This window comes from Electrophorus electricus, chromosome 14, assembly GCF_041902795.1.
Source record: "Electrophorus electricus isolate QZ-2024a chromosome 14, ASM4190279v1, whole genome shotgun sequence".
NCBI lineage: Eukaryota > Metazoa > Chordata > Actinopteri > Gymnotiformes > Gymnotidae > Electrophorus > Electrophorus electricus.
Genome location: NC_137510.1, coordinates 12,106,079 through 12,134,069, shown reverse-complemented (window position 1 = coordinate 12,134,069; position 27,991 = coordinate 12,106,079). Strand labels below are relative to the sequence as shown.

Sequence of the window (27,991 nt, the reverse complement as noted above, 5' to 3'; positions counted from 1 at the left end):
ATCATACAGACTAGACTATGCCACCTGTGTCAAAAAAGCCAGACATTATATAAGTACTGCCCATTCCAGTTTCCTGCATCTTGAAGCAACCCGTGATTATTCTTTGAACGCAGTCTGTTCTCTCGCTTATTCCACCCACCTTTTTTGGAAGCCAATGAGTTCCAGAGCCTGTTATAGAACCAAGCCTAAGGCTGCCTGATTTCCATATCTCAATAATTAACATACTGTTACAAAGTGCTGCTAAACATTTGTTTAATGTATCCATCATCAATATTTTTGGCAGGGCTGTAAAACTACAGTATCTGGTATATTTGTAAAACATGTATATAAAAAAGCATTATTATGTTTCTTTTACATTAAAAAATACAATGGATTAATTCAGAACAGAATTATTATTATTTCTAGGCAAAAGGGTACACTGATATGTGTGTTTTATGACATCTTATCATAAAATATTTTGTATCTTTTCATTTGTTATCTGCACAAGGATGAACTAGAGCCATGCTTAGCTTTCCCTAAGCCTACTTAAGCATCTGTCCCCATTACCATGGAAACATCAGCTGTCCTTTAGTCACCATAGCAACTGGTTGGTCCCACCCCTTTCTGTCTGCCAATGGGTAACACAGAAAAAGTCAATGGGCTGACCTTTTTGGCTATTTTTTCTAAATGCATTTTTTCCCTCTAATTTACATAGCTTTTCGCTTACTCACCACCAATTCAATGTCTCACAATAGCTAAATAAATAACAAACCACTTAAATAACCTACATTCACAGATCTTGCAATGATGCCCCAGTTTATTATGAATACAAAAATATGCTCAAAAGTGTTGAAGCATTCTTACAAAAACAACCATTTGCATATGAAATTGATATAAACTCTTGTGTACAGCATAGCTGCTGTGGAGAAGGTGTTTCTGTACTGACCTATTCGGTATGTGGGTAAAAATAGCTTTGCTGAGACACACCTGAGAATCTTTGCACAACAGGGGGCTTGAAAAAACTCACTGACATTCGCACAGCCAGTCCTAATTAGGTTCTTCAAGCCAATAACCCTACCTTATTACATTAGTCAAAGTGATACTAAGCCATCCAAAAAGGGAGAAAAAAAAAAACAAAAAACAAAACAAAAAAAAACTTTCAATGACATAAAAGCACATTACCAGAGAGTACATTTGAAAAAGTAGAACCAAATTGAAAATGTGTACTTTATTCTTCAAAGTTAAAAGAAAAAGATAAATAATTTTCATTCAGAAATACAGAGGAGGATAAATTATATAAAAATTAATATTACAACTGAAATGTTATTAAAAAAAGTCCTTAATCTGTGACTAAATCTAAAATGGTATTATACTACCAGGACTCTGGAAGAGTGTTGGGGGGGGGGGGGGGTGCCCATCATTCCAGACAGTCTGACATCACAGCTCTGCATGATCAGAAAATGTTTAGAAAATCTGCAAAGAGAGGTTCGTGGGCTCCAGGCCCTTTCCTCCCTGCCACCTCTCTGACAGCCAGTGACCTTACTGGCTTGGCATTACGTAAGTTGTATGACATGGCTCCTGAGATTGGAAGAGTAACTCGCCGGCCTTCTACTCAACAACCCTTGTACAGATGACCTCATTAAACCCATGGCTTCTAAAATTAAAGCCTCTGTCCTCATAACAGCATGTTAGCCAAACAGCTGTGCTCAGTGGCACTGCAACATTTCTTGTCTTGCTGCTGAAAGCTCAAGTACTTTGGCTAGTCTTAGTAATGTACATCAGTGAATTTGTTTACTGTCTTAACCTTTGAAAAAGGATTGAAATTAAAAATTGCTTGTGCTTAAGACAAGAAGTAGACGAGAGTCTACTAGGCATGGGAATTTCTGTTCTCTACTTGAACATAGACATTTTTATGAATTATATTTAAATATGCAATTGAGGAATTAATCCTGGTAAAGGAATAAAAATATAACTAATTTCTTCAATTAAAAAAAAAAACGTGTCAACTGTCATGGGCTGTAAACTGCAAATTAAGAGCTACAATTTGCCTAGAGAGGCAGTTAGAAGTGCCAATCACAGGATCGCATGACAGCAAACATTATTCATGCTGTTTCAAGCTGTCTCCTATATATAAATAAAGGACATGGTGCAATAAATTAAAACACCATGTGCATGGGGCCATAAGCTCAAGTCTTTAAAAACATCTTTCTATCTATAATCATACAAGATATATAAATGCACTGGCTTCCCAGAAAGTTTGACACTATTCAATATTGCATTCACAATTTAAACTTAAAATATGTCCATTAATTGAAAGATGATAATCAAACATGCAAACACAGACCAGACCTATTCACAGATGCATACAAAAACACCATACAAAGTATATATACCGTCAGTTTGAGAAGTCTGACACCACACCCTGGTGTCTTCCCTCCCACTTTGAATTAAATAGTAGCCTCAGTGACAGAGACCCACCCCACTGAAAAGAGAACTGAAAATTACCGAACCACCCGAGACAGCTGTGTCATACTGCCGCATGCGCATGCGCGCTTACGCGCGCACACACGCACGCACGCAGCGAGCGAGCGAGATGCCGACAGGAATATACACACTCTGACCCCAAATAACTCTAAACCTCAATTTCGTCGTTAGTGTTGTCAAAATTGGCCAAAATTATGTCGTATTTCGTTAAAAAAAAGAATGAACCATTTGAATTTCTTTTTAATTATGTGCATAACAGTGCAAACTAGTACAGCAAGAGACTACTTGTAGAAATATTTTTGTCAACATAAACATGAGTTTATCTCTTACGTGTCAGGAAACGGAATAAAAAACCACTGAGGACTTTCAGTGCATGATGCTTCTGTCTCTAGGCTTCGATATCTATTGAGTCAGTACAGTACCCTACACATTTGTATTTTTGTTTAAATAAATTTAAGGCACATAATTCCAAGAAATGTGACAACAAAGATGTTTTACCCCGATGGATAATTTAAAATAAAGTACTATTAAAACTGAAAGTAGGCTACTTACATTATTAACACTAGAACTTCCCAAACCCTAGCAAGCTAGCTAGCATAAAAAAGGCTAACAAACATTAGGCCATACTAACAAACATTAGTCATTTTTTAGATGCTGCCTCGGATTGCTAGTGGATGGTAGGCTAACTGTAGGCAAGGTTTCAGTTTCACCATCTGCTAACCCAAATTGCAAATCACTCTTCGAGTTGTGAACTATCTACCACAGTTACCACATGGTTACCACATCTACCACAGTTACCACATGGTTGTTGTGGATTTATTCGCTAATTTCTGCGTTACCTGCTGAGCACTGCAAGTGGTGTGACTCCTGTCAGTCATGCAGCGCATTCAGTGCAGCGGCCGAGGCCTACACAAGAAGTCGCGAGGCAGACAGCCACTGTAATGCTGCTTTTCCCCCACAATTTAATATTTTCACAGTCAGATTTCTGGGTGTGTAAACAATTCAATGATATAATTAATTTAGAATATTCATTGATATCAGTAACTAGCAGTGGTAGCTCAGTGGTTAAAATATTTGTCTTGTAATCAGAAGAGTGCCAGTTCAAGACCTGTTGCCACTGTTGAGTGCCTAAGCAAGGCCCTTAACCCCCAATTGCTCATATTGTATTTAGTCATAATTGTAAGCTGGTTTGTATAAAAAGTGTCAGATAAATGTGTCTGCATATTTCATAATCAAACCAATGAGCATTAGTTGATGAACCATATCAAAGTTGTCATCTTACATTTACTCTTGTATTTGTATTTGACTTGTAATCAGAAGGTTGCTGGTTCAAGCCCCACCACTGCCAAGCTGCCACTGTTGGGCCCCTGAGCAAGGCCCTTAACGCTCAATTGCTCAAGCTGTACTCAGTCATAATTGTAAGTCGCTTTGGATAAAAGTGTCAGCTAAATACTGTAAATGTAAACTAGACATGTACCCACTCATCATGCAGTCTGCCTTTTCAGCATCATATCAATCCCCATAATTAACTACTCTAAACAAACAAGAGAACACACCACTTTTTTATTTTCAACATTTAAAAATAAAGGAATAATAATAATAATAATAATAATAATAATAATAATAATAATAATAATAATAAATACATAAAATAAGATTGGTCAAATAGTTTCAGACCAGTAATGTAGTTATTTCTTTTATGACATGGACTACAAAATATGTGACTGTATAATTTATGACATATTGCCTTTTAGGAGTCACACCATTTCATGTGTGTGTGTCATAAGCAGCCTGAAACAAACAAACAAAAAACCTCTATAAACCACTTAAATCAATAAATATTAAGAGTCACTTGTTTCCTGTTTAAGAGTCTACTGTTTACTAAAGAGAACCATACAGTTCATGACCCATGTCGATGTAAATTTGCAGAATGGAAAGGAAATGTAGGAAGATATTCAGAGTGATTATAAACTGTCTTCCTCTTCTCTATTCATTAATCATAACGCCATGCCTACTGGGTGGGAGTGTGTCACTGTACTATTTATAGGAGCTACTTGTTCACCCAATGTGGCCTAGATGTAAATATGGATAATTTCCCCCCGCCTCATTACAGTCAATAGCTCACAGCCTCATGTACCAGCAGATGGACATCAACGTACCTTATCATTCAGAAATATTATGTAACCCGAATGTCCCACATATCCTAATGTCACTGTCATGTCAGCATATAAGGTGTTGTTAATTTCAGTTATGAGTTACTTATTCATGCTATGTATATACATGCTTGTTACATGTGTTGAATTATTCACTTATACATACATTTGTATAGGGCTTCCTATATAAATGTCTCAAATAGATTTTCAATCAGACTTGATTTTGTTTGCTCATTGGAACTGTACCAGAAATTGTATAACACTGCTGAATGCAAGACCTGGTCCCTCTGCCCTATAGCACTGCATAAAGTAGTAATATGGCTATACAGCTGAAAATATGAGGTCTAATTATAGAAATCTTCCATATTTCATGTGAAAGCATACATAATGATTGAAATAAGTTTACCAAAAGTGTTTGGTTCACAAAAGGAGTGAAATATATTAATAAAATAGTAAAGAAATGGGTAATAAATGTCTAAAATGACAGTTTGTACAATTGTTTACTGAGTAAAAATGTGGGAGGTGTCTGGAAAAAAAAGTGTCTGGAGGTAAATCTACAAAATTATTAAACAAACGCACTAAAAATCTCAACCTTCATAGAAAAGAGCATTCTTAGTATCATTAGCCTGTATAATAACACATGTGATGTTGCTGTTGATATGTGACAGCAATCAAACCTTCATGCCCTTTGTCTTGTGTCATGGCACATTTTAACTTATGAAATGATTTGATATGCCCATCAGTATGTTTCAAAAGCACTGCTCCTTTCACCTTGTCACTCAGCCCATTTAAATGGGTCCCATTTAAATCACAACAGAGTTAACTTTAACACTACTGCAACATAAATCAAACAAAAATCCAATTAGCCAAATGTTAACTTACCTACAGACACACGTCAGTCAGCAAAAAGGATGACATGAACAGGACATGGAAGGAGAAAAGAGAGAGAGAAAGAGAATATGACATTTTACTAATCAAAAGTTCAAAGAGCTTAAACTGACATTTTGCTGGCCATGTAAGTGGTCAGACTGTATTCTTTCTGTGCAGCACAGCGAATGGGTTCTACAAGAGAAATACAGACGTTATGAAGACTCAAAGTTCAGAGTAAAAGGAAACCATGTTAAGCATGTCCAGTGCACCCTGGCAGCAAGAAAATTAAGCAGCAGAGTGGATTGTGGTGAGTGAACAAGGATGCAGCCCTGAAACACTGCAAACCAAGAGTTAGTAGTATACACACTGGATCACACATGGTTAATGGGGAGAGTCCTTCCCTATGCATAGCCACAGTGCTCCGTTTGGTAGTGATGCCCCATTTGAAACACCCAAGCCAGCCAGCTTTGAATGGACCCTGATAATGGGACATCAATTTGAGGAATAAACATGTTAGTGATTGGAGGTAAAGAGTCTAGTCACCCAAGCCCAGTGCAACAATTCCCTAGCAGGGGATCCACACAGTCATGCAATGAGTGGATCAATATCCCACACTCCCAAAAAAAACCAAACAAACAAACCTTCCCGCATGACAGGCAGAGCTGCGACATGCTCCTGGGGTTCAGCAAAACTAGGGAAGAATGGCGGGGCGGCAGGGTTCAGCACAGAACTTTGAGGAGAAGGTAGCTTCTCTTCAGGTAACGTGGGGCTCTTTGATGAGGATGAACAGAATTTCTTGCCCTGTTTTGATTTGGACTCTTTTGGACTTTTGCCTCTTGGTGACGATAAAGGAGCCGGTACAGAAGTCTCACAGGCAACACCCTCCATGCCTGTTATGCCAATGGGATCTTTGCTATTGTTCAGGTGTGAGTCGTTGAGAGACCAGGCTGTTCCAGATGGTGAGAATGGTGGAGCTGAGATCAAAGCTTCCATAGAGGATCCAAAAGCACCACTACCAGGAGTGGACATCAAAGGGTCAACCACATGGGTATCAGCCAAAACATGGGCATCAAGAGCAGAGCCAATGAAAGAGGGTTGTTGCTCAAACATGGCCTCCTCAATGGGTCCCCCCCCAGACACAAAGCCTGGGGCATCATTCAAAGTGGAAGTGAGAGGGTCGTTTTTACCTTTCATTGCAGGAAGTTTAAAGCCATCTTTGGTTTTATCTTTGTTAACACTTTCTGTTTCCATAAACACATCTGTGAAGCCTGAGGAGACTGACAAGGAACCTGTGGGTGAAATGCATGATTCCTGACTAGGAGACAATGCTGTGTGAGCTGCAGGCTCATGCTCCACTGGTGGAGAAGTTGCTGTTAGCGACAGCAGATCCTGGGTGAGCGACGATGGCATAAGGACCTCATCAGCATAATCCTTGGCAAGTGAGACCATGCCCTGATTACAGGCTCGTATGTCTCCAACCAGTGGTGAAGTTGTTAGCTTTTCCCCAAAGCCCTCAGACAATGAGACTGAGGCAGGGACAAATGGCTCTGCATGGATTGCCCACTCTTCTGGAATCTTCTTGCGGCTTTTTCCCTTCTTGATCCTTCCACCACCCCGGCTGAGATCCTCGCGTTCCCAGCTCTCATTTCTGTCCCGGTCCTTGCGTGGTGATGCCTGACGTTGTTGGTTCTCAGGGAGAGAGATGCTCTCGCTCTGAGTTTCTAAGTGCCTCTTATTCTCCAGCAGGTCCCAGACCTCTTCCCTTGGCCTCCGTTTCTTCTTCTTCTTCTCTTTTTTGCGATCAAAACCCTCATGTTCTCTTTCTTCTCTATCCCCTGCGCCATCATCTCTGACAGCCCACTGGTGGTCAGGGGCTTCCTGTGGGCTGTCTGCCAAATGGCTTCCATGGAGACTGACCACCGTGGAAACACTGGGCGTGAAGGGCAGGTCAGAGGGAAGGCCAGCATCATGTGGCCAGTGGTCAGCAAAGACACCTCATATGCAAAGAGGGAACAAAAGTTAGCAGCACATAATCTCCTTTTTCTGTTTTCTCTAATGAGTAATGCTCTATGTTTTAAAGTAATCACAAGTGTCATATATGGTCAGTGAGATCAAATATATTGATCAAATACCTTTAAGTGAAAAAAAATCTGAATGATGTCCAAACAACTTAATTGCAACATAGCAAAAAAAAGGTACCCACTGACAGAGTAATAGAATAGTAATGTTCAACAAAAACATCACCTCAGTCAAGTTCAACCATAGCTCATTTGTGCAGTACTCTTTGACAGCTGTCTTGTACTCAGTCTCTTTAATGTGTATTTTTAGTATTTTATTCTGCAATATAGACATAGAAGAAGCAACTCCATATTACAGACATAATGCAGTGGTTTTGCAGTGCTCTGTGCACTAAATAACACTAGCCACTGGATGCCATGCTAAAATGACCTAGTTATTTTCATCCTGAAAATGTCAAATGCTTTCCAAAATTCAAACATATGTGGAGAGAACATGTTTTCCTGCGGGAAGGTCTTTTTGATGAATGATGCTCAGAAAAATTATATTTCTGCTTTAATACCAGTGAATAAGGGAGAGAAGACATCAGCTTGTTGGAATGACAATGTGGGATATACCGATACATGACCAATTAATGATCATGGTTCTGAATTACAGTAACTAAAACACTACAACTGTTTGATACTGGCTTGTGTGCTTACTTCTTCTGTGCATGTTAACAAACATCATTGAAAACCGAACAAACTGCTTTAGGTCTTATTAAACCAAATGAGAGTTTCAGTTATGTCAAACTGAATTATGCTGTGCAAATTCAGGAGGTAATTTTGAGCTTTTCAGCATCTATAAACCAATCCTTATTTGTAGACCTGTGTTTATCAGGCATACAATCTCTATTTAGACCTCAGCACCCCCACCCCCACCATCCCAAGTAGGTTGGTTCACTTGTACTGGCTGGCAGGCCAAGTTTGTGTTATTCATGCCATCCGTCATGGCAGAACACTGGGTCCAAGCTGTATTGTACCACTCCATACACCTGCAGCCATTAATGACCCTTAGGGGTTTAAGATGGAAGATATGTTAGAACAGCTCTGACATTGAAAATTCATACATGTATGAAGCATGAAGCTTGACTCTTTGTATCTGGTTATAACACCCCATGGTGGCAAAAGGAGGGACTTTAGGTGGACTTTGATATAGCTGGGTTTGTTGAAATGATAAGTCTCAGCAGTGCTCTCCAGCTGTATCCCATAATCCTCTGTAAAACCCAAACCTCACCAGTGCAGCTGGGGAGTGTTGGAAGGCAATTACTGAACATTGGGCCTAGAGAATCTGCCATAAACCTTATTTGGCAGATGGTGTGGATATAATATTGACTTGCCATATTAGCACAACAACATTGGGATGAAATTCTTTGCATCAGTAAAACAAGAGACTTGGCTGTGATTGTGCAGCAGATGAAAGTAAGCAATGTTTTGTGGGGTGTGTGTGTGTCTGAATTTTTCATCCTCTACCTGCAGACAAGTCTCCAAGGTTCTTAGTGGTGGTAGGTGCCTCTGTGGCCAGCAATGTTGGTTTCTGGGTGTCTGCAATGCTTGGAGGCTTTTCTGTCTGGAGTGGTACAACCCCAACATCAATATTCATACCCAAACCCATCATAGGCTGAGAGAAACCTGGGGATACACAAAAGGTTCAGTGCTATTCCAACAATTGGTAATTTGGAGCATCTATAACTCACTGAGAAAACAGCAACAATTTACTTACAAGATTTCTTCTGAATTTGGCTGATAACTTTAGTTCCTAGCTACCAATCATGCAATTTGCCATCTGACACAGATTTAACATTTAAATCTAATTTCAGGTCACACTGTGTGGACATCCAATTATGAGAACAGATTTCTGACAAATGTATAAATGTTTCTAAGTACATAATTTAGTGGACAAGAATATGCTAACATTTATGACAAAAACACTACTGGTAAATTACACATCATATTACAAAGAATTTATTCTGGGAATTTATCATTAGTATACAATGCTTTATTGTATTATTGATCAATCAATCAATCAGCCAGCCAATCAGTAATTACCAGCACTCGCCTCAAATAGCAGAGGATAACTTTGCAGATAGCAGATTGGGATTCTATTCTTGCCAATGCATCAGGAGTCACATTTGAGGTGAGATTTAGCAACAGACAGCCTCTCTCAGAGCAGCATGTGGAGATACAGAGTCATTTAAAGGTGCACTCATTAGACTTAGGCACACTAATGGCCTTCCTTAATGTGCGAGTGAACTAGTTTCAGGGAAAAGTGCTTTTCTAAATGTCAAGATAAAATCAACATGCTCTCTCTGTTCTATCACTGAAGGAATATCTCAGGTAGGCCTAAATCTACAAGAACAATGATAATAAAAATTGCGTGTGTGAGATTTCAGACGTTTATTTCAGTTTCCTATCCAATCAATTCTGTTTTATCTCTATAGAAACACTACAAAAACTGGTTGAACGGTATATTCAGATGCAGGCTTGTATTTTTGTGTCTTTAAAATTCCACATTTGCTTTTCTTTCACTCAGTGGATCCAAATGGCAAACTTGACTAGTCCCCTGATTGGTAAATCTACAGATAATGACAGTGGTCTCATGCAACAAGATAATTACTGTTTCTGCTTGTACCCAACACCCGATCCAACCAGTGACTGTTTTGGGAAGGTGCTGTTTAAGAGGATCACACAAGTTAGATAGGACATATCTGGTGTTGGGATATCTAGTAGTGAGCCTGGAAGTCTAGAGTACTGTCCTAGAGTAATATATAGATACAGCATATAGATACAGCAAATTCACCTAACCCAGCAAAAACAGCATTCAGACAGTACACACACTAACCAATTAAAGACATCCTAATGCTAAAAATGTTAGGAGTCACACACGGTGCTCAGGATATGACAGCATTTTTGTTAGACTGACTTACACTAACTTTAAGACTAATATCTTGGGTCACTGTAGTACAAGTACTAACCAAAGTTTGTTTAACAAGTCTGATAGCAAGAACGTGCCATTAGTTGGGTAAAGACATTAACCTGAAAAAGGTCCCATCAAGTCAGTGTCCATCATCTGGGAGGGGTGGGACGAAGCAACCCACTGATCAGAAAAAGCAGCTACAGAGCCTAGGGCTGGCAGGAGGCAGAGCCAGGGAGAGACAGGCGAAAACAGAGACAGTGTCACAAAGAGAAAGATTGTTTTTGCACTTCAGAGATGCTGAGGAAAAGATGTCGGGGGGTGGGGGTGGGGGTGGGGGGGTTGGAAAACAGAGAGAGAGAGAGAGAAAGACAAAGACAAGAACAGAGATAGAAACAGAGATGGCACAAGCAGCCACAAGCATCAACCACACCCAAAATCAAAACATGAAGGACAATTTAGCAATCAGTTTTATTTATTTAATTATTTGGAGGACACTGATATGTGAAATGTGATTTCAAACATAATTAATAATAATATTTAATATTAATAATGATTCATAAGAATACATTTTAATCAGCCTGTGAGATACATTATGTCTAAAAATATTTTTAACTCATCATCACTCAGCAACAACACAGATTAACGTACCATTTATATAATTCATACAGCCTGCCATTAGTTAGCATGACTTAATTACACAGCACACTTTTTAGCAAAGATTAACTCTCACCTGGTAGTATGTCCGATGCTAAGGCGTGCTGACCTATTAGATGTGGCCGCACCTCCCCTCGTGTCTCTGCAGGCGATGCTAAAATCTGTCCTCCTGGTGTTACTGACGAACCTAAAATGCCTGCAAAAAAGAAGAAAGATCAGTTCCTATCTCTGCTTAGGAGGCAAAAACACATTTAGACAGGTATTTGCATTTTCCACTGCAACAGCCATTCCCCCAAACTCACCTTCATGCCAGTCACAGAGAGCAGTATAATCCCTTGCACATATCAGTTTAAAAACCTCATGAGGGTCGATAAGCTCTGGTGATAAGACGTCTGATGAGCTCTGTTTAGCACTCCCGAGCCCATGCACAGCCTGAGCAGCAGAAAAGGCCTGAGATGTGGCCCTGTGTGTGTGTGTGACTGGCAGTGTGCACCCTTGCCCTCCTGTCTCAAAGAACTACCATCCAATGTGGAGTGGCTCTTGTAGCCCCAGCAGGGAGAAGACATGCCCACCCACTGACCCAACACCACCACCACCACCATCCCCCACACTAGCCCTCCCCCTCCCTCGAGTTCTTGGGGCTTATAAGGGTGATGTTGAGAGGGGTTCACAGGGCGGCATCCAGAATCACTGGAGCACCACGGGAACTGAAAAAGGCAGACAGTGCTCCCAGGACCTCTGCTCAGGCTTGCTGCTGGTGATCACATGGATCTGCTTTTAATTTGAGTACGATGGTCATTGCATATACAGCACACCTAGCGGGAGTGGCCTGTGTCTTGGAAATTGATAGAAACGTAAAGTTCTCTTTTATTTAAGGGTGTCAGTTGTTTAAGAACATCTATTCATTTTACACTCGTATATAGAAAAACAGCTGCAGTCCCAACACTACTTAACAAAGAACATGAAACAGGAGAACCTGGCACGTGCGGCACATCGAAAGAGGAAAAAAATCTCAGAATTTCATGTCTTAGACAGAGAATCCAATCAGTGTGTGAGGCATATGAAGAAGGCAGAAAGATGACAGGGGGTAATGTGATGGTGACATGAATTACGGTGATACACACAAGTGCATTAAAGTCTGCAAGGCTGGACATAAAAGGAAGTGAGACAGCTGGTCCATGTAGAGACAAGGACACCAGATAGGTCAGTCTGAGGATTATGACACCTGCAGCACCAACTACACTCAGCCTTGGTAATAGAGTGCTGTAATCTGCTAGTCTGGGAGCAACAACAACAACAACAAAAAAGAAAAAAAAAACACAGAGGAGCTAAATTTCCACAGATGTCAGGTAGAGGCAAGCAGCCCAGTCGGATTTATTTTCCATATCTGATCCTTAGTTAACCTTGTACAATTAACTGGATAATAATCTATAACACATTCGTGGGCTTCTATGAGAAGCTGCCTGCAGTACACCAGATGAAATGCTCTGCAAGTATTTGGAAGCTTCACAGAGGTTCATACAGCATGGAAATTAAATGTTTTTCTGAAAAGTGCACTGAACAAACAACTGTGTAGTCAAATCAAGGTTAATCACATTATCTCATGAGACACAATCATCCAGATTTATGAGAAATGGCACATTATCAAATTATGGAATTGGAACCCTATTCTATCTCATCTGATCAAGGATAAAGGACAATTTCACCAGCATTAAATGTAACTCCTGTAGTGGTTATGCAAGTGGAAGTTAATTCAACTCAACAGGCACTGTAAGTTATTTCAGTTGTGAAAGTCCTGTGAAAGGGACCTGAGGAAAAACAGCACCCCAGTGAACAAGTGGCAGACACAAAAACTGTAAGAGGAACAGAACTAAAGAACAGAATCCATGGTTAATAAGGGGGTGGAAAGGCATAAGACTCTGAGCTCTGCAGACAGTGTAAATAGAGAAATTGAATGTTTTATTAAAAACCGAAGACAAAGTGAGAGAGAGTGCATGGGACAGATAAGTAAACTATGTGTAAAATATGTAGCATTAAAAATAGACAAATCTATGCTACTGTGCCAGGATTTGTAGTGGCTCCAAGAGTGAAATCTCAGAAAACCTGGGTAACCTCCCCAAGGTTGATCAACTGTCAAACCATAAAATTGTCAATCCATTTGGGGGGGTTTGGGGGTGAATGAAGGGCAACTAGTGGTGCAGGGCCAGGAGTGATGTTGGTGAGGACAGGGAGTGCTGGGGAAAGCCCTTTGGGGGTTTCAAGTTTGGCTGTTCGGCTGAGCTTTGCTTGCAGGAACTTTGAGTGTCCGGGAGGCAGATGGGAGATTTCTCATGGAGTCGGAGCAATACCCTTCTGCCCCAGCCTCCCTCTGTTCATCACTACTTGTCTATATACCACCCCCCTATTGGCTTTGTCTGACCTAGTTTCTTTGTACTGCTGCTAGACGTTTGCCAACAGTGATTCTCCCCCTTTCCCGCTAAACTCCAGTTATTTTTACCTCAGTCACTTTGTTGTTGAGGACATGCGCCACACTGCAAAGCTTGCCTGACATATTTGGGTGGTGAGCTGCCGGCACACTGCCAACATGACTGGCCGTCTGTCTCTGCTTTTCCACTGCCTTGTTATATAATCAAGACCAACAGGACAATGCCATAACCAGATTAATGCAGAAACCACTCCATCACATGGCTCTTCTCCGCAACACAGACAGTTACGCAAGGAACTCTACTAGACTGAACGATAACATAATTGAGGACAAATCATAATGGAGGAGAGGGAGAGTAAATCACTGCTGGACGCAGGGAGAGGAGGAGGAAGAGTCGTCCTCTGTCTGACCCCATACCCACCCTGGACACTCATAGGCAGGCCAAGCTCGATATCAGGCCATGAACACACAGCATGCAGAACGTTCTAGGAGTTTAAATAAAGGCTACATGTGAAACAGCCTCTTGGGCTCAACATACCATGAGATAAACATCATCTTCATGAGTAAACTGTTACTTTAACAGGATGCTAATTCAGGACAGGAAAACCTTTTATATTGTGTTATTCCAGTTTTAGCAGCAAAAGTGCCACTGGGGAAATCTAGCTATAATGCATTGCACTTCATGAAAAAGGTGAACTGAGAGTATTAACTTGCAAAGCAGAGGTTTCACAGCACTAAAAGTAAATAAAATGGAATGGTAATGACTGAATTACTCTTTAGAAGTAAGAGTTTATGTGATAAGGACATAAACGTTAGCCTGCCATGATAAAATAATATGGTCTCCAATTTTATAACTGCGCTGGAGCGTTAAAACCTATCACCATATAAATTTTTTTTTTTAGGTCATTACGTATAGAAAATTATATAAATTAAATCATTCGTCACATAACAGTTATGTAAATATTAATTTTATTCTCATCGAAGGAAAAATAATAATAATAATGCTTTGAGTGGCATATATTTTGGTATGGCGACTGATGACCATGTACTTCCCTGACAAGTTTACTCATCCATAAATCTTTGTTAACACCTGCTGATCAGGTGCTCAGTTTAACCCAACTTCTTTATGTAATTGCATCGCACAGCGCCAGATTTGTCTGCACCAGTCATAAAAATAGCAAACACACCCACACGCTCCTGCACCATGGTATTATGTCTTATTTCTGTGCTTGTGCAGCATACAAAAATAGAGCCCTACAACATATATAATATAATGTATTATAGAATGTATATCAAAATAAAACTTGATGGGTATAATTCACATCTACCCACCAACAGGCCATACTCATTTCCCTGGCGCTTTAGACAAAGAAAATTTCCCTGACTGAAAAGCTCTGTGATGACACTAGGCAAATAAAGTTAACCTATGAACAAATTAAACAAGTTGATGAGAGAAAAGGACAGATGCAATGAATGAATATCATTCAGTATTCATACATTGTGCCACCCCTGTGGAATTACATATATTTGCACATATTCCTCCACATAAAAAACATGTTGTTGAAGTGAGAGCTCTATATAATTTACAATGGCAATATTGTTATACCACAAAAAAGCTTATTTTGCAACAATCAATCAATTATAAATTAACACCTTTCACTACAAACATGTTTAGTTTTATTTATATTTATTCTTCACAAAGAGACTGAGCAGCAGTTTCCATCAGATGATTCAGCTTCTAGAACAGAGCTTTATTTGTTCAAAACTAAATGGAAATTCGTCTTTTGCATATTCCAGTTACCCTTGTGACACAAGCACTCCCCCCGCACCCCTCAGATACAATTATCGCAAACATTTCTTACAGGTTACGTCTGCACAATAGATTACTTGTTAATCATTATAGCAATATTCACTTTTTAAAACCCGATACTGCAGAAACCTGCAGAAATATGCATATGCCCATTCAGCGTTACCATGTCATGTCTTTGTCCAGATGGCTAGATGATTAGTGTGCAGTTATCCTAAATTAGTGAGAATTTCCAGGACTGGAAAAAGGAGATCACTAAATATAGTGAAATGAAAAACAAACAAAAGAACTTCAAAGCTGCTTGTTTAACACAAAAAGTTAAATAGCCAAACTGTGCTAATATATAGCAATAAGATTTTTATTGTATAAGCTTGAGTTGAATTTTATACCTTTCTGATCTTACATCATGCTTTAAAATTACCCCTCATTTTCTCAAACACAACAACGGTGCCCTTTACACAAATCCAGTTGGCCTGCTGCTGAACCAATATCAACCTCCTTCTTCATTGCCTGAGCTGCCTCATACCCCAGATTCAGAGCAGGAGCGGACACACGCATACACGTGCCTGTGCGTGTGCGCACGCACGCACGCGCACACACACACACACACACACAAAAACATGCACACAAGTCAATATAAGGAACAAGCAAGACTATTACTGCTCCTGCACTACATTTCTAAACATTTTCAAGAGGAGCTTATGCATTTGAACTGTTTTTGTCTAATTTCAGGAAAACCTCATGGTCTTAAGAGTTGTGGAATGTCTTTAAAGACTTTTATCAAAATCTATTACTTTTCTAGGAATGCTAGATTTGCTGCAGATTTTTATGTTTTGACAAGGGTCAGGTGCATTATGTATATGTATTATGAATTACACTGTGAACAGTTTACAGAACAAATCGAGCTGATTGAGAACTAAATGACATTCACTGAGCAACATCAACCTGTGCAATCGACCCACTGTCAGAAAATGGATTATAGATGTCAATCAGCGCTTTGAAAAAATAATGACAGTGTAGAAATGAGTTCCTCATTCACTGGGTACTTTACCTAAATGCCCTCCAGCATTCCATTCTGCACAACACACGGCACGCAGCTCCTATGTGTGTGTTCCTTGTGAAACAGACAGCCGTCGGCCAGGTGGCAAATGCAGCTGGTGGGAGGGCGGGACCTAGTGAAAGGGCGTGGCCTGGCATGGCTCCTTGCCAATAAAGGAACTGTATGTGCAGGAGGAGAAGCAGGCAAACAGACACACACGATTATAGGGGGGTTGTAAGTAGGCCGGCCTGACACCCCCGCCCCTCCCCCTCGATCCCCTGAGACAGCACAGCAGAGAAGTGTGGTCCTGCCCCGCCCAGCGCTGCACTTCCCTACTGGAGCACACGCTCACCCCATCGCCGTGACGAGAATGAGACATTGTTAAGGGCAGCAGCAGTAATGATGGGTGTGCCAAGTGTCACAAGTGGAACATGAAAGTCTGCAGAATCGATGTCAGGAAAAGCATTTTCATAAGAGAATGCTGGATTCTAAATTTGTGATACTGCAGTGATAACAGAATTTGTAAGTTCACTGAAACTGAAAATGTGTCAGTATATAAGGGCTTGAACAGCAGCATGAAGGGGATCTCTCTGAGGCTCTGGCACACCACCACTACTACTGGTGTGCATGCAGAAAATCTGGGCTACATTTTACAACAAGGTGAAAGGCATGGCAGCTGTGTTAATCCCCTAGATGGTTCTGAGCACCATGGAAATTTCCACAGAGCTTTTAAATAAATAGAAAAATGGCTCTACAACATTACACAAAGAGTAAATGTTTTCAAAGAGAAGTCAAGCCAGAACAATCTAGTAACCTGTTTCCTATTTCCAATACAATATTTATTTGTAACCTACAATATTTATTTAATAAATATTTCACATAAATATTTAAAGAAGCCAAGAACAGAATAGCAAGTCTTAGACATAGCCAGTTACAATTAGGCAAAGACTTTATTGGTGATATGCAGAACAGAAGAACAAAGAGCATTGTGTAGTCTATGCAGTCTTACTATAAAACAGCAGCAGATCTGCGTGTTGCACTGTAAAATCCAAATAAAGGTACTCAAATGTGTTAAAAGCTGCCTTGTTTCAATTAATAATGTAATGCTACTAAATATATATTACACTAATAATAATAAAAAAACATTATTAAGCATATAACAACAATAACACAAATAAAGTCTGTGTAACTCAAATGGTTGCAGGAATTTTCTGTGTGTGGACCAAGTGTCAAGAACCACAACTACCAATGTAACATAGAGAGTGTATAAGACAGGCTTCCCAGAGTCCAGTCCAGAAAACCCCTCTGCACTCCACAGCTTTGGGTTATCCTCATTCTAAAACAGCCATATCATATTATTAACTACTCATTAAGCCATGTGTGTGTCAGGAGCTTTCAAGAAGGAAATACATGAAACTGCACACGGATCACCTCGACTAGAGGTAGGAAACACAGATGAAAAGTAAAAAGAAAAAGTACACATGCATCAAATTCAAAACACAAATTCAAACAAATTCAAAAAGTGAAAATACAAATTAGGCTATTAGATGGCAAGCATTGCTTAGAGAACAGTAAATCACACTTTACTTCACACAGTGTCTTCTCAAGGATAACACCAGGATATGTGTAACAGAAAAAAATGTGTCAATCAAGAGAATAATTAGGAGTTAAGCTTCTCAAACCACACAACCAGTTGTGAACAGGAATAGGAAACAATAGAAACTACATATAAAGCATATAACTAGAAAACACTGCTGTACATCTAAAATCAATCTACTTTGTTAGACAAAAAGCCTAAAAGCAGTGGTTATGTAAAAGCTGAGACGGAGCAGATTAGGAGCAGGGCTGAAAGTATTACTAAGGTGCGGGTATGTGTCCCCAATAAGAATAGCCGAAGACTCTGCAGCCTAGTGAGTCTTGACATAGTTAGACATTATAATGGAGGGATGCAGGACAATAACTAAATTTAACAGCCCATTGTTTATATGGTTTTTCACTGTGCATTTGTGTTAAATAGAATAAAATACCATTTTCCAAGCCAACATGCAAAGCCTCTCCTGATAATGTGCTATATCTTGGTTTGCCAATTACTTGAGAAACTAAGATGCTGTGTGGGGGGGGGAGGGGGGGTGCGCTTATGGGAGAAGTGAAGAAGTGAAGAAGCTAAATTTGTGGCCAGAGTGAGGTTATGAGAAAACAGAAGCAGCAGCAGTGGTGCAGATGCATGAGCATACTCAAGTCACACACCACCATGTGTATGTGTGGGTTTGTGATGAGGATGTACACGGGGACAGTCGTGTGTCACACTAGTATGTCACTAGAAGACATATCTCAGCTGCCCATGAGCTATGAAACCCTGGAAGAATCCTGTGTTCTGTGTGCCCTACATACTGCTCCATCCCAAAGGGACATGGTAGCAAGGAACTGATCGAATAGTTCTATCTGCAGTCACTATGCTTATTTTTTTTTTAAATTGGTTTTGTGGGTTTTTCATTCGTTAATCTGTGGTAAGTACTATGAAGAGGTTAGCATTATACATTTCTGAGGACCAAAGTATGTGTATGTGTATGTGTGTGCATCTTTGAGATTTGCGATATCCATGTTGTAACTTGATATGCATGTTGCTTGTCTCTTCCCCCAGCAAGCAAGACCCTGGGGCAGACACTGCCCAGCCCAGAAGGCTGGGTAGAGGGGAGTGGTAGTGCTTATCCCCACAGGGCTCCGACAAGTCCTTTGGTATGGTGCAGCTGCAGATTGGTGGCCTGGTGAGACGGCTGTGTGTGCTGAAGACAGGGAAGGAGGCGCTGGGAGGCAGACGCAGGTCTAAGCCATGGACAGCAGCGGCAAAGCTAGACCTCTGCAGCACAGAAGAGGGCAGGAGGGTGGAGCAGGATGGAGAGGTGGTGTTGGAAGACAGTGACAAGCCAGAAAATGAAGCAAAAGAGGAGAGGAGTGATGGTGATGTGTGGGTCATGGGTGTGGAGAACAGTGAATAAAATAAATTGGCAAAATGAGGATGAAAAACAGAAGGAAGGTTTGAGAATGGCATTGTGGGGCAGTAGGTCCAGTGAGGGGGGCAGTTGGGAGAGAATAAAAGTGCTGGTTAGTACTTGATCATAACAGGATCAGGTGTGTCAAGCAATCCAACCAATCAGTCCCTCTCGCCCTTCCCCTCCATTTGCTTTTCATGCGCATGCACAGAAAACCTCCCCACGATAACATGCACAGAAGCCCACCCGTGATGGCATGCACAGCAAAGCTCTAATCCAGCACTAAGGAAATGTTGTGCTACCAATGATTAACCAAACATTTCTAGCACTTATTGTTTGGTAATGTTTGGTATTGAACTGTTATTGTTGTTTGATATGGTACTTATACTCATTTCTTCAGGGTATCAGCACTGACTCCTGTATTTAGCAGTATTCTAGTTCAACAGTATCATTGACCCTAACCTACTGTACTGGCTAGAATACATTCTATGAGTAGATGGCAAAACACTTTTATAAGTCGCTCTGGATAAGAGTGTCTGCTAAATACTGAAAATGTAAATGTTCAATATGGAGTCGCTTATAGAGTGCTCTAAATTCCCTGTCCTAGATATGGAATGCCTAGCAAAATGCAAGTTCTCATAATGATAAATGGAGTCTTTACTCAAAAAATAAGATATCGCATCTGGGGTCAGTGTGGTGAAAGTGAAATGGTGCAAGAGCGGCACCACCAGGACACAGAGTGTAAAACCTAGAGTGACCTCTCCATCAGCACAGCCGACCAACGCTGAGGTCGATTTGACTTGACTGTCTTCTGCACATCCAGAAGCAGATGCTGGCCTGAAGGCTGCAGAGAGGGCAAGGTCACACGGCGTGCCTGGTGAACCCAGAGAATGGCAGACTGGCACCAAGCCATCCCATGTACCATCATCCTCATAATAGGCCACTAGCAGGGAAAGGGCATGCTGGCAGAGGGACTCCCAGAATGCTCCATTCACCCTGCCCCCTACCCTGTGCAAAGCTTTTTGCTCCAGCATGTCAAGCTGGACCACATTTACATTTATGGCATTTAGCTGACACTCTTATCCAAAGCGACTTATAATTATGACTTTTCACAATTTTTTTGACTGAGTACAAGTTGAGCAATTGAGGGTTGAGGGCCTTGTTCAGGGGCCCAACAGTGGCAATTTGGCAGTGGTAGGGCTTGAACCAGCAACCTTCCAATTACAAGTCAAGTACCTTAAGCACTGAGCTAGCATCAGACTGGGCTTAGAGAGGACATGAGCTATTGTTGTATCGGTCAGAGAATAGAAGTATTACAGTACCCTTTAAGCCCACTTTAATACTACTACTACTATTACAGACAACACTCATATATATACATAGACTGAAAAACAAACAAACAAAAACATTCTCAATACATGGTTAATTGTATTGTACACTGAATTGCAGACAAAGTTTAAGATCTTTATTTATTAATTTTTCTCAGAAATGAAAGTAGGCCTATAATGCATAATGGGCTTAAAGAGTACACTTATCCAAGGACTTCAACAAAAAGCTTTAAAAGGGCAGAGCTTGAAAGCTGAACTCACAAACAATTACACATAGTTACACACTGCACAGCATGCAACAACTTATGTTTCAGCATGACAAAACTAAATGGGAAAAAAATCAAATAAGAATGTCAACATGGATAAAATTTTGACCCTAGACTTCATTAAGATGAAGTAAACTTCTCTCTCACAAAGACTGACCTGCATAACAAAAAACCTGCAACAAACTACACTGCTGAGTCCAATGAGGTGTTGGAACAAACCAAAAAACTATTGTCAACTAGTAATACACAGGAATGAGACTAATTTGAAATGTCTAAAATATTAAGCCACTTTAGAGTGCTTGAAATGAGGGCAATTTTTTTTCTCTCACCCACTATTGTAGCGGAAATGAAAACAGTAAGTGTCTGGGAGCAATTACCCATGGAAGATCTAGGCACAGTGAAAGATGTGGAGATAAAATTTCAAATTTAAAATCACCTCAGTACTCATGCTTTTAATGCAGTATTGTGAGAGGCTCACATCTAAGTGAATCAGTCTAATTTTCATCTACATCACAACCTAGACCAGTAATCACACAATAAATGTGGGCCATGTGAGAAGGAGCCCAGAGCATGAAACACAAAGCATGTCAGACAACTGAGAAAACAGAGGGTTATCTCCTCATCCAGAAGGTAAGCAGGAACGGAAAAACTTAAACTATGCCAGACTACACTTCAGCTCATAAGATTTTGTAAACAATGCACATGAACTGAAATTAGTGCCAAGTGATACAAATAACTGGGCTTTTACTTCGTTGTTGATATTCTGAGTTACTTACTCGGGTTATATGAGCTGTTAAGACACTCCAAGAGGATTGCATGGATTATTAGAAGCAATATAATCTGTTTGAAACTATGTGTATCTTCCATAAATGTAGACAGCTGATGCCAGTTCAGTGGTGGGTTCAGTGACTGTGCAGGAACAGACAGTGCTGGGCCAACACCCTGACCAAAGAACTGCTCAGCACATAACTGTTAAAGCATTTGGTCATTTTATTTAGTCATAGAAAATTAAGACTGATGTACCCAAAGAGACATACTAAAATGGAAATCAGACACAGTAGCCCCCTCAATCACAGCAATAAATGTGATGAGTGAAATGAAAAATATTTAAACCCTTTCAGTACTGGTAATACAAGTTATTTCTGATGCCTTTAATCCTAGCAGATTACCAGCCACGTGGATGATAGGTCATCATACATGTTTACATGTTTTGAGCGCAGAGTTACCTCCTCTAAAACCATAATCTCAACCAAGACCATGATTTTTAATCTCTAATCATAATTAGTCTATTTTTCAATATGATGATCATCTCTTACATTCAATAAATAAATAAATAAATATATAGAAATAAAAATATTGTTTACTAAATTTCAACAAATGAACAACAATGACTACACATTGCTGCAAATACAATGGGAATAAGTCCAAGGCGACAATAAGTACATATGACGGACGCTAACATTAGCATAAATACAACAGAAAGAGACAAAACACAAACCAGTGGAGCTGGGCACACATCCCACCACTATTTGTTTGTCATCATATTTTTAACTCTGGATTGCAATGCTTGCTCCTAAAACTTGGGGGAATGACAAAAGGAAGAAAAATGATAATGGGGGAAAAAAAAAAAAATAAAAAAAAAAAAAAAAAAAAGAATCAAGGTAAAAAGAAATAAAAATGGTGTGTGACCAGGAGTCCAAGGATATTACGGTACATCTTACCAGGTTTCTGTGCCCCTTGGGCATCCTTATCTCCATTCTCCAACACTGCATCTGTTTCTGCACACACACACACACACACACACACACACACACGCACGCACGCACGCACACGCACATCACTGCAGGACTGAATGGAATGCCCTTAAATGTACTAAGTGAACACATTCCCATCAAACCAATGCCCTGCCCAGTACTCACAAAAGGTCTGCCACAGCCGATTCAAAATGCACAGCAACATAGCCAAAGAAGCATGGTGCTAGATGAATCACTTTGGTATAGCAAGTTAGGCAGTTTCACAGAGATATACCACATCTGTGTTGTAAGCCATTGCTACTATGCCCCTCACTGCTATGCCAATACTGCTAAAGTGAATGGGGCTCATTTTCAGACATGAGCAAACTCTGGGGCCATCCAGATAGCATTCATTCAGACAGAGACCAGTATTGTTTTGATGGATATACCCCTCTCCTCTGTTTTTGATGTACAACAAACTAATTTAAAACCAGTAAATCCCTCTGGCATTTCAAGCTACTGGTTCAATGCTTCATAAAAAAAAATGAAATCTGATAACAGACAACGTATCTAAAAACTGGAAAAGCTGAAAATAAGTATACAATATAGGCTCAGTACACAACTAGCAGTTAGGCCTATTTATACCTACTCAGTTTTGAAATGAATAAGTAAGCCTCGGTTCAGTTACACAGAGGCCTTGTTTCGACTCATTGCCCTGTAGGTGCGTCTACTGCTAACAACATCAAAGCCATATTATTTTTCCAAATAAAGGAGGACAAAACAAAACCAATAAATACACAGGAAAAGGGTGAAATATGCCAGCTTCATATTTTTCACTGCCAGTCTGACAGAACTGTATTCTCAGATACACATATCTTCTCATGCTAAAACGAGATGAAGAAGTCACGCAGAAGGAGAAATCCGCATATGAATCACACGCACCATGTGAACACAGACGCCGAGCGAGTGCCACAAGCATCAGGCCGAGATTATATCTGTAACAAGGTCACACAGGTCTCCTTGAGAAGAAAAGATTACTTTAATTTAACTCTTTTTGATAGGCAGAAATGTGAATTCTGTGGTAAATGTGATTCTCCTCATATAAAATTTTCATTCTTTGGTGAGACTATCAACAGAGTTCAGTGCATGTCTAGTGAGAGAGAGATCTAAATGGGTAAATTCATTTTCATTTTAAAACATCTGCCAAGCACTGTGAGTAATGTATGGACTTGCCCTCTGGACACATATGTTCTGAAACATAAGAGTGAGCTGCCATTTGCATCCTTACTGAAGGTTTCTGAAGAGAAACACTGTATACCTAATTTACATTGAAACAACTTTATTTTACTCAGATTGCTATCCACTTTCTCCACTAAAAAGGAAGCTTTGTGAAGACATCCCAGCTCCCACCTACCAACAGCATGGACCTATGTACAAGAAAAAAAAATAAAAATAAAAATTTAGATCAACTCCAACATATCCAAGCATGCCTTTGCCACGCATTCCAAAATACTCAAGCAAGGTTCTGCCATTAGCTCCAACCAGAGGGTTGGGGGAATACTCTGCCCTCCCTCACTCCTGAAAGAGCACCTTTATTCATGTCAACCCAGACAAAAACCTGAAGCATTCTCTTTTAAAGAGTAATAGTCTTCTGTAGGACATATTTAAAGTCCCAATCAACTATTTTAACAAGGCTGGCAAAGTGTGGACAAGATGTGATTATGCTGCCATAACAATGTTATGATAAAACATGTCCAGGAACATCTAACATTTCCATGTGATCAAAAACACCTGCTTTGTTTTGTTGTTTTCTTGCAATATATTACAAAGATCTGGACTCACCCTTGTCATCGTTGTCCAACAGTGGGATGTAGTCGGTCTTGCCCACTGTCTCGCCAACCTTGTCCTCAAAGGTCTCGGCCTCCAGCGATGCTATAAAATCCTTCTGCACCATGTTCTCCTTCACATCCGGTGCCACACTGTCACTCAGAGCATCACTCAGCCTCAGGTCTGCCATCACTCCGCTGCCACACACAGGCTACAATATAAGTGAATACATTAGCAAAAGGGAATAATTGGAAGTTTAAAATCCTTGAAGCAATAGGTATAATGACTTGAACTGTCAATACAGCATTGTGTTATATTATGGATTTTTAAAACTCTTCTAGAACTTACAACCACTAGAGGACAGTGTAGGAGGGCTGAAATGGATGAAATTAACTGCAACCATAAAAAAATACAATATAATAATCAATAGTAGTTTTTTGTGCCATTTATCACCATTGTCTTTCAATTTATTAAAATGTATATTCTCAATCTTTATGTCAATATCTTTTCTTCACCATCTCAGTCAGAGAGGTAAAAGTTTACACAGTTGAGCACACAAACCAGTTTTATAAAGCTCACACATCATGCCCATCCCAGAATCTGTCTGTCGCTCACTCACTCTCTCCTCTCTACTGAGCAGGAATAGAAACAAGGCTAACATTTTATTCTGATATTTTTATCTGATGCATTATTAAGACTTCACAAAACAGAGGACTGAATTAATTACTGAAGAGTTCCACTCTTCTCTCCAAAGAGCAAATTAGACTACCATTTCTGAACCCTCACTGGCAGATGATACTATTCGGTCCTATATCTGCAGAAATGTTCTACAACTGAACATTTATCAACATGACAAAAAAAACCTGATGAATCACAGAACTGGGTAGCTCAGCAGTCTTACTCTGCAGACTAGCTCATTGTTCATGTCAGAAAGGCTCTATTACCCATTAGCCTCTCCATGCACCTCAGCTAAAATAAATCACTTTGGAAAAAAGTTTTCCTGAAGCTTTCCTGGTAGAGCAGGTAGAGTAGATTCCTAACAACAAGAATGTGTGTTTGATTCCCCTGGAGCACATATACTAATAAAAATATAAGTTGACTGGATAAGAGTGTCTGCCAAATACCATAACATGTTTTAAAAAGCCTCAGATATATGGCAAATAATAATCTAAAGTTACAGAAAACCAAAAAAAAAATTCAGAAAACAATAATTGTCGGTTGCATGTACATGTACAGTTACATGTAAAGACTTGCTGCATGTATGCCATGACAGGTTCCCTTATCTAGTCCTCTCTTGATGATGGGGAACTGGCTGATTGGAGGCTCGCCCATGACAAATTCGGCTGGTTTGAGATCTGGTATGTGAGTGGGCAAATGGTTTATACCATTTTCATGGCAAGCAAAACATGCATTTCCCATTCATACCAAGCTACAGAGGAGAGGCAATGGTTGCTATTCTAGAAAACAGCCTTTCATAAGAACAGAGGGAAGAAAGGACACAGAACACTAAACCGCATGGCACACTAATCAGGTGTTTAGTTCAACCCTAAAGTAGTAAATCTTTGGGTATCTTCTGTGGTAGATAAAAAAAAAAGCCTTTATGACTTTTTATTGCGATTCAGCAAAACTGTTTCAGATCGTCTTCTAAAAGCCTATGACAAAACGCCAAGCAGGCAAAGTTATGAAAAGCAATATAAAGTGAGTTAGGCCACAGGTGACAATATATCACCTAGTGCCATACCCACTTCTAAATTAAGATTTAATCTCACCAGTTAATCTTTGATTAAATACCTGGCACTATTTCTAAAGAGCAGTAAGTTGATGCACTGAATGGGCAAATATCAATAAAAGTAATATTTTTTTGTCTACATCATAGCCAGCCTTGCTTAGGAAATGCCCTGGTCTCTAGATGTAAGGGCCGGATAACCACTGCATCTGAAACCTTACTGCATAGCTGTTTTTGTCACTGTCTTGTGAGGTGTTTACTACAACTGATGCCAAGAGATGAATACCCAAAAGAGCCACCCTTATGAGGTTATAAGTGCTCACAGTTTTTAAAAACATCTGTAGCTAGCCCCATAACAGTCAGGTGTGTGGTATGTGATGACAGATCTAGTCTTTTCTCTGGTAATAATTAGCCTGTTCCAAATCCAAGACCTGCACTGGTGAGATTCAGGATCTAGCGGTTAAGTTAAATAATAAGTACATTTAATTAATGGACTGCCTTCCAGGGATTCTGTTTTAAGCCATGAGCAGTCCTAGTTATCTTGAATGGCTGTTTTACCCTAATAAAATGTGGTGGGGGTATACTGGAAGCCATTATGTTTTAACAAAGGAAGGATGCTGGGGAAAATCATGGATTTCCACAGCATGGTTTGATTTGACATGACTTACAGCTAGCACTATAGACTAAAACTTGTAGCTAGTTCTGTAGACATTATTCATTGTGTCTTTTGACAGTGACAAGGCCATTAATGGAGCTAACCCTAGTAAATGTTTTTATAAACAGGCTTGCATGTGTGCATACACACACCATCCACAAACATACCTAGGTAACACTCACTATAATCTTCTGTACATAAGATGTGTTTGATTTCCACACATACTGGAAGCTGAAGTCTGATGGGTGTGTCAGGAAAAGCTAAGTAGTTAGTGTACAAATTTGGACAGGACAGCCAGCAGTGGTATTTCCGAGTTGTCTTTCAATCTAAATGCAGTTCATTAGCGATTCGTCTGATGATGCACCTGAGTTGCAGATTAAGACCTGCCCATGGATCAGTCAGAAGAGAGGAAACAGGCACTGCATGGCATCTCACAGCTGCAGACTTGTCTGCCAAGGCCTGCATGTGTTCACTTCAAACAGAAGAAGCCCTACTCCTAACACCATCGGCACAGGCAGTCCACTCAGACTCTTCTAGGGAACATTTCCCATACCTTTTGCCTTGCCTGTACTGTAATAAGACAGGAGATGTTCAACAGAATGGTTTAAATTCTCTCTGATGTTAAACTAGTGGTTAGACAAATAAAACAGTCATCAGGTTAAGGTTGGTTACCCCAGCATTTCATCCATCATCTGAAAACAAATTTAAAGAAACAATAATTAACTCAAATAAAAATAACTGTCATATTTGCTAAAACATTCACTATGTCCTGACAGTATGTGAGAGAAAATCTGGATACATTTAAAAAAAAAAAAACTTTTATTTTTAAATCAAGCTCTTCTAATGCAAGAATACACCATTCCTGAATCAAAACCATCAATCACAGCCAGGAGGAGTGGCTGACTCAGTGTCAATCACTGCTAGTGCACACCCATGCTCTTGTTCAGTCAATTGCAATCAGTGAGCAGCTTCAGAACCTTTTCAAAAGCAATGGTGGATAAACAACCATTGGTGAAAAACTGCCCATAACTCCTTTACCAACAACAGTTACATGACAAAGACAAGTAAACAAAAGATGACAAAT

At 39.9% G+C, this 27,991-nt stretch overlaps 1 protein-coding gene across 13 annotated transcripts in view; it reads right to left on the bottom strand.

Moving 5' to 3' along the window:
• The window catches only part of LOC113572988 (uncharacterized), a 65,180-nt gene that overhangs the window by 25,732 nt on the left and 11,457 nt on the right, over positions 1–27,991 (bottom strand). For 10 of the 13 annotated variants that reach the window (XM_081696969.1, XM_081696968.1, XM_081696967.1 and 7 more), the window contains 6 exons: positions 24,542–24,737; positions 22,688–22,744; positions 11,188–11,307; positions 10,577–10,669; positions 9,014–9,172; positions 6,128–7,480 (listed from right to left, as the gene is read on the bottom strand). In XM_081696969.1, coding sequence (XP_081553095.1) covers positions 6,128–7,480; positions 9,014–9,172; positions 10,577–10,669; positions 11,188–11,307; positions 22,688–22,744; positions 24,542–24,716 — 1,957 coding nt within the window. In that variant the 5' untranslated portion in view covers positions 24,717–24,737. The remainder of the gene's footprint in view (positions 1–6,127; positions 7,481–9,013; positions 9,173–10,576; positions 10,670–11,187; positions 11,308–22,687; positions 22,745–24,541; positions 24,738–27,991) is intronic. The other 3 variants (XM_081696979.1, XM_081696973.1, XM_081696970.1) reach the window with 3 other exon arrangements.